Source organism: Poeciliopsis prolifica, unplaced genomic scaffold (genome assembly GCF_027474105.1).
Source record: "Poeciliopsis prolifica strain line A6 unplaced genomic scaffold, Auburn_PproV2 SCAFFOLD029, whole genome shotgun sequence".
In the NCBI taxonomy this organism is placed as follows: domain Eukaryota; kingdom Metazoa; phylum Chordata; class Actinopteri; order Cyprinodontiformes; family Poeciliidae; genus Poeciliopsis; species Poeciliopsis prolifica.
The window spans coordinates 4,644,852-4,655,927 of NW_026562404.1; the positions used below are offsets into that span (position 1 = coordinate 4,644,852).

Here is an 11,076-nt window from a genome sequence, read left to right on the forward strand (position 1 = left end):
CATCCGTCTTAATTCTCTGAAACAGACAAAAACGGATCAAAAGCAACAAACATCATGTGTGTAGTAACAGTCATTTCCGTCTTTGCTCTATTTGTACATAGAGGGAAGACGACAAATCAACATAGATGTACAGAGCTTTAGGAATAAATATTTATTTTCCAAATATTACAGTAACAAAGTATGAAGTGCCTGAAGCTTGAGAAACTCTTTGGCAATGAACGTCTGCAGAACTTCCTGCAGTGTTATCAATTCTAAAAAAAACTTTAAACAAACTGTTTTTAATCGCTTATCAGATTTCATCTTGGTGGTATGCATGTTCTGTTGCACTCGTCCCTCCCCTCGGCGCAGTCTTTTGAGAAAGTCCCGTCCTCGATGCCCCTGGCGTACAGACGCACCAACTGGCCATGAATCCTGAGAGCGGCAGCAAAACAAAAGGCAAAGTTAGTTACTTGTAACAAGAAACAGCTTCACAGGCCTTTTCTTTCTGATGTGTGTTGGAGAGAGCAAATCATAAACCTGACAGGCGGGACAAAAACACACCACGATGACTTACTTACCTGCAGCAGATCTCAGGGAAAGGCAGAATTTCTCCATCGCAGTTCCAGACTGACACAGCAGGAGCTTTACTGCAGCAAAGGCCGCACGTGAAGGGGCTCGTAGTTTTCTCCTCACATGTCATCATTTGTCCATTAGCTCCTGCTGCCAGGTGCTGCTGGGATCCAGCTATGCTTCCATTTTCGACATATGCTCCATCTCCTCCATCCATCGCACCATGCAGACCTTCACTGTCCTCGGCTTCCTCGCCTTCTCCTGCCAGAGTGAAGCGCACCGCCTTCACACGATGGACCTCCACAAACGGCAGATCAAACTAGCAGAACAAGTGGAAACAATGGGTTGGGACACTTTTGAAATGTCTGCTGAGATTCATTTCGATATAGGGCAAATGCAATACCTGGTCTTGAGTGTTTGTGTGCCTGTAGAGGTAAGTAAGGAATCCTAAGGGGTTTGTGTCCCACACCAGCATGAGATCTCCTGTCCCATCAGCCAGGTGGGCTGAGGGAGAGAGACCCAGAGGACTTTTGGCACACGAGCTGGACATACATACGAGAGACACAGACTTGAACCTTCCGTCCACACTGACCCACTCATCTACAGAGACAAACAAAAAGACAAGATACTATAGTTTCAAGCAAAATCCTTACATGGTGATCTGTACAGAACACTTTAAAAAGTACCGATGGACTGTTTCAGTCAAAGTGTAAAAACAAAATCACAGCTGGTTCAAGAACTTACAGTGCAGCAAAAAAACAAAACAGAAAAAAACACAACACTTAAGAATAAAATCAAGAAATGTGGGCTTGATGAAAATTCTGAGGTTGTTTTGAAAAATGAGCCTCACTAAAACACATTTTAATTTGTTAAATACTGCCATACTATTAAATATATTTCTACAACAGAGATTACTTAAATAGTGACAGGAGTCAGAAAGTTTTCAGTAAACTTGACTGTCACCACATGGTGTAAAACAATGTTGTTGTCTTTTTTTTTACCTTCCGAGTCATTGCTGAAGGGACCAGAGTTGGAGCTGTACAGGGAGGCGGAATCTGAAGAGTTTGTGCAAAGTCTCTCGGTGCTTTTGGCACAAACACCACACCTAAGAACACATAACCACAGTGAGAGTTTTAAAGAGCTCCTAAAGTCTGTTGCATGCTCATAAAAGCCGTCCTAAAAAATTTGTTGGCAGCCAGAGGCCGCTTGCTCAGACAAAGGTTGAAGTGGATACTCCGAGCCCAACATGTGGCCGAGTCTCACATTTCATCTAGATCAAGTTCCTACTGTCATGGTTCCCGCCCTCCTTAAGATGCACCCAACATCTGAGTCCCAGGTACAGGTGGTAGCAGTTACAATGTCCCAAGCTGAGACTCGGGGCGATTTCTTTTTTTTTTCATCCACAGACCACATGCATGCTTTCTAATCTTCTAATTAAAGTGGTTTAGTGTTACAACAAATCATCACCATCCACATTCTCAGATATCTTAGATAAGGACGCACACATAGGCAGAAGGAAAGGCACAGTGGCGCTCAAAAGTAAATACACCCCAGTTAAAATGCTAGGTTTTTGTAAAGTAAAAAATTAGATCATGATAAATATATTTTCCAAATAGAATGTGGAGTAATTCTGTACCATTACAAACTTGCTAAAAACAAGCAGTTGTTAGAAATAATAAGAAAAAAATCACATTAAAAAAAAGCTGCAATAACTTTTTAAAAAACTTACATTTTTCTTTTATGCCATTATTATTTTTGTTGATTTGTATGCACGCTGCAATACAGTTGAGTAAAATCAAGACTTTATCGTGAGTCTCAAACAGACAACTGAAGCTCTGGGTCAACAGACTGTTACTAATAACCACTCATAACTTCATCCACCTGCACAAGCGCAACCCCACACAATGATGCCACCACCACCGTGTTTCACTTTGGATGGGATTTTTGTTTTGTGATGTGTCATTAATGCTGAGCTTATCATTTGGCTCACATGCCTCAGGTTTCACATTCGCCAATAACATTCAGGAAAAATTTTGTCATAACTGTTTCCTTTGGAAACTCCTCAGACCAAACATATGGAACGTGCAGGAGATTGTTGTCACATTAACAATAAAACCAAAATTTGTTTGAATTTCTTGTAGCTCTTTCAGTGTTGCTTTAGGCCATCCTGGCCAGTTTTAGTCTATTCTTTCCATCAGTTTTGGTGAAATGTTCACTTTTTGTGACTTTTGCCCACATATTGCTTCCCACCTTCATCATGCATTTTGCCTCCTGTCCCCCGAATAATAAATTCGCAGCCTCTTTGCAAACTCTATATTAGGCAAAAGGATGCAAATAACCATTGCGAAAAAAGAAATCCAAACTCAGAATAACTGCAACTTTACTTATAGTTGATCCCACTTTCTACAACAGGTGTTACCTCAAAAAGATCGACTACTGAAAGTAAGTCAAAAGCTTCAGGGTGTATCTATACATATGCAATCAGGTTATTGCATCTTTTCCTTAGATTGCTTCCTCTAATTAACACATTTGTTTTCCACTTGAATTAAACAGGATGGTTGTCACAGAAGTTTTGAAATGATTGAATGAAATTTCAAACATTTCACATCCCACAGCTTGAAATTTGAACAACTTCGTGAATGCATCATGATTTCAACGAGGCATCATTATCCCTGCACTTTCAAATGGCTCCTTTTGGATAATTTTCTAATTTAAAAAAAATAGAAATCATAATGTATTTGTAAGCATTGATTTGCATGTTTTGACGGTGGTTAGTTGAAAACTTATTTCTTTAAACAGTAGAAGAATTAAAGTAACACAACTACTGCCCTGAATTACTTGAATATTTTAAAGTGTTAAGCCACTGTAACTTCCTTTCCTTCCTTCACTACTAAAATGTTGAATGTAATTATTCATATAATTGTCTAACTGAAGTTGGTGTTTTACCCGGTCAAACAGCGAGTCTTATCTCTGGGGCTGGACATCAGTGGGTCAGCTGGCAGATACTGTACTATCCCCCTGTAGCTCCTGTTGCTCAGAAACACCACTGCACCTAAATAAAAGAGAAGAAGTGCATAGCACAAGAAAAATATGAAAAAGAGAACATAGGGGTTATATTGCATAAAATGCTCCATGAGGGAAGTTGTGGCCAGGTTGCAGCAATCAGCCTCACTGAGGAGATGAAGAACAGAGTCTTTTAATTAAGACCTGAGGATCTCTGTTTGACCTGAGTAGTCGTATCTGAAGGGTCCCATCCAGCGGTGTTTTTCGCTCTCGGCTAGCACGTCGCCATAAAAGCCATAGCTCACTAGCGACACGGAGTACCGCACCTGACCGGGACCGTGATGAACTGAACACACGTCCAGAGGCTGAGAATCTCCTGAAAGATGGCAGAATTATTTAAACTGGGCTCAAATTTGACAGAGCAGGAATTTCTTTTTACGCGAACCTTTCCTCACCAATGACAATGTGCAAAGACGAGGTAACGGGGTCGATCACTCCCACTGTGGTGTAGCACACGCAGTCTGTGGAGCCTACAATAAGTCAACCAGGAATGAGCTTTTTGGATTCACATCCGTAATGCACACTGACCTAATGAACACATTCCAACAGTTACCTGCAGGGATGATCCCAATGTGGAGTGGACAGGGCTGCAGAGTGACCGCGGGATCGTTCTCACAAAGGCCTGCCTCTTGCTGCATTCTCCCAATCACACCGTGAAGTATTTCGCTGAACATGCCATCGCCGCCCACACACACCACACTGTCAAAAGCAAACACAAGAGTTTCTGTGAAGCCTTTGTAACGATGTCCTACCACACATCAAAACACTGATGGCACTCACCCATCAAAACCCGTCAAGTCTTTCTTCAGGAGGTGATCTCTGGCCTGGTTGGCTCGTTCAGTCACTATATGTACATATATATTAGAATTGAGCCTTGTGACTGCAAAGTGACACAATGGGAAACAGTTAAAGGGGTATGAACTTTACAATAACAGTGTTTACCTATTACATGGGAGCTGATGCCAGCCAGCTCAAACACAGGGGCAACCAGTGAGTGGTAGATCTGCCTTCCTTTTTTCTTTCCTCCAAATGGGTTGATGAACACCAGCAGCCTTTGTGGACGGAGGGGACCTGAAACACACGTTTAGGACGTCACAAGTGGCTACAGGCTTGGGATTCAGCAATATTTTAAACGTAACATCTCCCCTCACTGTGTGTTTTTAGGGCTGTCCGTAGGTGTTTCGTCCACTGGTCTCTGAGGACCCGACTGGGACAGGTGAACTGGGTCCGGCCCAGTCTCCACAGCAGCCCAGAGGAAGTCCTGCTGTTGCTACGCTTTACATAAAAAACTGTACACAGATAAGTAAAGAAATGTTTTATCTGCAGGATTATGCAACCGCTACTATGATAATAGGCTGAAACAACAGCTCCGGTAACAGTATAGCACGTTATCATTATTCAGTTGTGGCTGTATATATATATACCTGTGAAGTCTCTGTCTGTGTCCTCCACAGACTTGTGAGGCAGAACTTCCACCCGGCCCTCCTCCACTCCAACCACCTCGGCCACGGGAACTGAAACTGTGTGACAGAACGGGTGTGACGAAAATCCCAAACTGATCTCAAACTCATTGAGTTAATACTTGTCAAAGTAATGAAGAGTATTAAATACCAAAATGGGTGTTTTCCATTTAGGTATTTAATTCCCACAGCAATGATACATCCTGGATGTTACTACATTGTAACAAAATGGATACTGGAAAAACTATAGTGTGATTGTAATGAAAGCTGATTCTGTCAAGCCACTTCATTTTCATGGGGGTTTTGTTGCTCTGAGTGCCTCCCTGGTGTATCCCAGAGAAACATGATTAGAATTGAGCCTTTGTTTGTTTAAAAGGCATGCAGTACAAGTCGCCTGACTAGCAAAAACACAACAGATTAGGTCAGGGTTGTTCACTCTACTTGTTAATAATAAGTCAAGAGGTAAACTGATTTTTGACTTCTGTGAATGATCATAACTTTGTATTGTGTTAAATAATATATATATATTTTTAGGTTACAGCACTTTATCTTTTCATTTTTTTCAGTAAAAGCTTATAGAAGAAAGGATTTCTCCCTTCCAGATTTCTTCTGCTTTTGCCTTTTTGTCCCTTTCAGTTGTTTCAGGTCACCAAGCAAATCGCAACCGTAACAAGAGAAAGTGCAAAAAACAGTTTTCCAATGTTTATTTTATTTTTATTAGGGAAATAGTCCCTCAGCCCAACACCTGCTATTGACACTCCTTGTTTAAACTAGCACTTTTTTATTCTTCATTTATATATTTCTTGTTTTTATTGTCATCCTCTTTCTTTTTTGTAATGTGTGTGGATGGGTGGATGGAAGTAAGTACTACGTGCAGCATTACTGTGTATAGGGACTGGATTTCTGCACATTTTTTTGTTTCTTGTTTTTGACCCGGATTGGGGTGTGTTCAGGGAGAAACCACCTTATATTTCTTTTTTTCCACCCCTCTTTTCTGAAATTTGTTATTTTTATCATTATTATTATAACAATGAGAGATATTCAATAACTGCGGATATTTTGTTGTGTAGGCCTATACGGCCTTTATCAGCCTTTATCAGGTCACGTGTCAGGAAATGTATGTGCGTGTGTTTGTGTTTTCCAGTCTGTTTCCAGTAAACTTGTTTTGTGACATGTTGGTGCTGCTCAACTTGTTCTTCACGTTTTTTTGGAAAGGACTTAAAGCACTCCCTCTCTGCACCTTAAAAACGTGTCAGTGTAAAACCTTGAAGTGTCTGCAACGCCAATAATGAAGTATTATAAGTAAGAAGGATTTGAGACAGGAGATGTTTATTATGTGATCTGTACGCACGTATAAAGTTCTGGTTCTGAGCCACAGCCTCACTCACCTGTCTTCTTATCGCGGTCCTTCTTGTCCGCCTCGGTCCATTTGAGATGCCAGCCGGTCAGGACCGCCAGGTGTCTCTTATTCCCGACCCACAAACTCGACTCCAGTCTCAGGTCGGCCTCCATCTGCAGGGGTTTTCATTCACCCGGAATGTCCGCAAACAACTCCGTCCATAACGTTCATCCCCCACTTTTTGAGGAAACGACAGCCAACAATCTGGAATCGGTCGATAAGCGAAAAATAGTCCGCCTTCTTTTGTTGCCTGGTGTCACAGAGTCATCTTCATCTGGATGAAATGCTGTCGCCAACGCGCCAGCGTTGCCTCGTTGCTCCCCGTCCGTCGTGGCACCTGCAGCTGTCATTTGCATAAAGCCGCTGATTGGACAGGAGTTTACCTGAGGGCGCGAGCGTTTGGGACATTTTTATTCACCTGTTTATCAGACCTGAGCATGCTGAGAAAAGTGCAATTCCTAATTACACGACCGCAATAACGGAGAGTAGCATCATTTGGGCTCATTTCGACAGTCAGCACATCTGCTTCAAAATGCAGAGTGAACATGTTCTCATGATGTGCATCTGATGTCACACACTTCTGCGTAATTTTACCCTTGTAAGGATGATATAAATATGTGGTCATATATATATGACCATATATATTTATGGTCATCTGTTATTGTCTTGTTTCTTGAATGTTTCAGTTATGTTCAAATTTAGTTTTCATATGTTTTCCAAATACATATTTAGGGGGTTCTTCACAACTTATTAGTTAGATTTTCTCATTTGAAATGCCTGAAGTGAAGTGGGCTGTGTTTTCCTGTCTGCTTTTTAGCTATTGTATAGAACATGAGCTTCCAACTTTGATAGGATCGCAAACTGATGGGTTGTTCTGTTGTGCTCCTGTTCAGTTTAAAGAAATAACAAAAACGGTGAGAACCATAACATTCAAACCAAAGATCTTTCAAATGATTGAAACAACTATTGAGAATTGGATGCTGCTTGTTGAAAATGATGCCAACCTTTTGACTTGTTGCATATGGTCAGGGTCACAAGTCTCTTCCACTGTTATTTGCAGACAAATAACAGTGGAAATAACACTGTTATTTGCAGACAAATAGCAGTGGAAGAAGTTAGAAGTTGAAAAGTTTGGAATCATGTGGTTTAAAACATCCCATTCCCATGAGAAAATGTTTGTGTGTGTGTGTGTGTGTGTGTGTGTGTGTGTGTGTGTGTGTGTGTGTGTGTGCGTGTGTGTGTGTGTGTGTGTGTGTGTGTGTGTGTGTGTGGGTGTGTGTGTGTGTGTGTGTGTGTCTTATTCATAGGAGTACACACTTCACATTGCTCTGCTTTTCGACTATAGGTGTTTAATATTATTAGTTTGGATGTATAAAGAAAAGAGTAAAAACAGAAAGTTTTAAGATCTGACATTTCAAACTGCTGATCAGGGGAAAACTATGATGCTGCATCCTAATCCATTTTATTTATTCTTATTCTGCTGTCTGTGTTCAGTTGGAACAACATATTTGTAGTTAATGTATGATGGGAAAGAATACCAATGTTATATATTCTTTCATAGACTCTCGTTTTAAATATTTTTATCTTTACTTTTAGACAAATTCGAGAGGTAATCATGGAAATCTACAAAGTTACCTCGCCATTAATTGTTTGTATTTGTCACAATAAAATGAAAGTGCGTCGAAGGCTTTTATTGTGAAGTCGTGACACCGGAAGTGTTTACGTCTTTCCTCCTTCATTTCATGCTAGCTGTTTGGTTCAGTTAGCAAGAGCGCCGGGTCTTTTAAATTCTCTCGTGTAGTTTGTCATTAAACGGTTAGTGGAAATAGTGTTAGTTAAAACCTTTTTTCCCGGAAGTTTCACTAAAATTCAAACAACAAAATGAATATACGAAACGCAAGGGTAAGCACACAGGAATCCCATGTCAGCCACGCTGTTTGACTACCTGTAAAAGCTAAGCTAACTGCTGCTCCTGCAAATTTCGGCCGTTTTTTCCCCCCCGTTTGTAATGGACTTTTTTTTTATCTGTTTCAGCCGGAGGACCTTATGAACATGCAGCACTGTAACCTGTTGTGTCTCCCAGAAAACTACCAGATGAAATACTACTTCTATCACGGATTATCCTGGCCTCAGGTGCTGCTTCTGTCTCATTTCGCCTCTGCTACTTTGTCCTAAAAGACAGAATTTAATTGTTTCACTCTCTGTCTTCCTTTCATTCAGCTGTCCTACATAGCAGAGGACGAAAATGGTAAAATTGTTGGATATGTGCTGGCAAAAATGTGAGTATCTGACCACAACTATGGATGCATCTCAGTAAATTAGAACATGAAAATGTAAATTTCAGAAAATCCTCTCGTAAAATGAAGCACCGATTTCCAAGGGTTTATTTTGATATTTGTGATGATTATAACTTAAATTACAGTGGCACAGTTGAAGTGCTAGGAGAGTGCAGGTTGCTTTAATAACTACCCTCATCTAGTATGATAAAAAAAAATGATGCAAATTATAAATATTGGTGTTGTGCAAATCCTGACTCAAACTGAATTTGGCTGTAAAGTTCACTCATCAAAACTAACTTCTTTTGTTTTTTGTAGGGAAGAGGACCCTGATGATGTACCTCATGGTCATATTACGTCATTGGTGAGTCCGAGTAAAGACACTTCGTTTTATTTTGGACCTCACTGAGAAATCTGTGTTTGCGTCCTGCAGGCAGTGAAGCGATCCCACAGACGTCTCGGTCTGGCCCAGAAGTTGATGGACCAGGCGAGCCGGGCCATGATAGAAAACTTTAACGCTAAATATGTCTCGCTTCACGTTCGCAAAAGGTAACTTTCCGCATCTACAGGGCCACAGTGAAACTGGTTTTCTTATGGTCAGGTGTATCTAAGGTATTTTTGTTTTTCCAGACTGTTAACATTACTGATGATTTTTTTTGTTTTTTTTCCCCACTGCAGCAACCGAGCAGCTCTACACCTGTACTCCAACACCCTCAAGTTTCAGTAAGCCTTTTTTGTGTCATGTGAGATATTAAGCCTTAGAAAATAACATTTTTAAGTGATTATTAGTTTTTACTAAGCACACATTTTTGTCTTCATGTTTTTATTGGGCTAAAACAATACTATAACCTTAAATGTTTTCACCAGACGTATACAAAAAGAAAATCATAATTATCAGGAAGAAAGGCTTTAAAACATCACTGTGTAATTACTATGTATTTGTTTGACTTGCTGAATTATGTTACTGCAATAAATAAGTCCTTCAAGAATATAATTTATTGAATTTGACTTTATATAAGCTGAAGTTTTATGTCGTCTCTCTTCAGGATCAGTGAAGTCGAACCAAAATATTATGCAGACGGAGAAGACGCCTACGCCATGAAAAGAGACCTGGCTCACATGGCCGATGAGGTGAATTAGAATCTGTAAATGTCCTCCTTTTTACTTCTTTGACATTCCTTTATTTGCTCTTAATTGAGATAATTTTTATTTATTTTTTTGGTGTGTGTAAATTTTGCTTCTTTCTGTGTCATCTTCGTGCAGCTGAGGAAGCCCGGCGTGCGCGTGTCGAGTCAAGAAGCAACATCTGGCCAGAGCCCATCAGGCTCCGGCGAACAAGAGAGAGAAAGCGAGAGAGACAGTGGAGGAGAGAGCAAAGAGTTGAGTGAAGTCAGCGAGGCAACGGAAAGCACAGACGTTAAAGATTCTTCTTCTGACTCACAATGACGACGCAGTTCTTGACATTTTTTTAAAGCATCCATTTTCATCACAATTTGCAGCTGTTTCTGACTTTGAAGGCTGGCTATCTGACTATCAAAGCTGCATCTCTATTTTTTTTCTCTGCTGTGATGAACAGAGTTGAGTCAATGTGTTATCCAAATAAAACTAAACTTATTGCTCGAAACATTTTTACTTGATCGATGATTTCTGAAAAGTCAAAAATATCTGTAATTCACAGTCACTGCTGGTATCTTGATCTGTTGGAACATAACTTGAGTACATTTTACAGTAATTTTCTTCATTATCTGGCATTTTCCCTATTATTGAAAGAAGAGAAATAGCTTTTTTTATTCTACAAATACACAGTTTAACACACAAAAAAATGTTCAGTGGGTGCAGTGCTCCTTTTTTCATCAGATCATCGATCAGAATGAACTTGACTGTGTAAAAGCAGAGCGGTGTCCAGTGGTGAAATCATTATAGAAAACAAGCCATTTCAAAGTCCCTTATAAGTTCCCTTTTGTGGTACCAAGAATAAATTTGAGCTCTCTGCAAATGTCTGTGCATGCTGTAAACCATTCATGCTTTGCAACTGCAGGTGGTTTTAGAATGAGTTAGAACTGCACACTGAAACTTGTTACCTCTACTCAGAAAAGGTGCACAAACCAAAGAGATGCAATATAACAAAGTATGTTTAAAATGTGTTTCATTTTGACACTCAAGAGGTTGTATTATGCTGTGAATTTGTTTTGCTTAGTAAGAGATTGAGCACCTCAACGACACATTTCAAATGCAAAGTTGATTTTAGAACATATTTTATTGCCAGATGTAGGCAATTAAAAATGGATCCTAAGCCGGAGCAAAGCGTCAAACTTGGGAGTCCTGGGGA

At 40.2% G+C, this 11,076-nt stretch overlaps 2 protein-coding genes across 4 annotated transcripts; one reads left to right on the forward strand and one right to left on the reverse strand.

Moving 5' to 3' along the window:
* Positions 1-17: 17 nt before the first annotated feature.
* Positions 18-6,796, reverse strand: zgc:158263 (ceramide kinase family protein). Of its 2 annotated transcripts, XM_055049663.1 has the most exons (13): positions 6,461-6,796; positions 5,037-5,132; positions 4,764-4,901; positions 4,555-4,683; positions 4,393-4,456; positions 4,166-4,311; positions 4,008-4,082; positions 3,776-3,928; positions 3,496-3,601; positions 1,551-1,654; positions 953-1,149; positions 558-868; positions 18-411 (listed from the first exon to the last, which is right to left on the reverse strand). In XM_055049663.1, the coding sequence occupies exons 1-13, from the start codon at positions 6,582-6,584 to the stop codon at positions 297-299; spliced, it is 1,758 nt and encodes a 585-aa protein (XP_054905638.1). In that variant the 5' UTR covers positions 6,585-6,796; the 3' UTR covers positions 18-296. The 2 variants fall into 2 exon arrangements, with proteins under 2 accessions (XP_054905638.1, XP_054905639.1); XM_055049664.1 differs by lacking the exon at positions 5,037-5,132.
* A 1,405-nt stretch (positions 6,797-8,201) lies between these two features.
* On the forward strand, positions 8,202-10,747 carry naa10 (N-alpha-acetyltransferase 10, NatA catalytic subuni). Of its 2 annotated transcripts, none has more exons than XM_055049344.1 (8): positions 8,202-8,373; positions 8,506-8,604; positions 8,692-8,750; positions 9,066-9,111; positions 9,181-9,296; positions 9,426-9,470; positions 9,794-9,878; positions 10,011-10,747. In XM_055049344.1, exons 1-8 carry the CDS (start codon positions 8,353-8,355, stop codon positions 10,191-10,193), a joined length of 654 nt encoding a protein of 217 aa, XP_054905319.1. In that variant the 5' UTR covers positions 8,202-8,352; the 3' UTR covers positions 10,194-10,747. The 2 variants fall into 2 exon arrangements, with proteins under 2 accessions (XP_054905319.1, XP_054905320.1); XM_055049345.1 differs by having other exon boundaries at positions 9,794-9,892; positions 10,011-10,126.
* Positions 10,748-11,076: the final 329 nt, after the last annotated feature.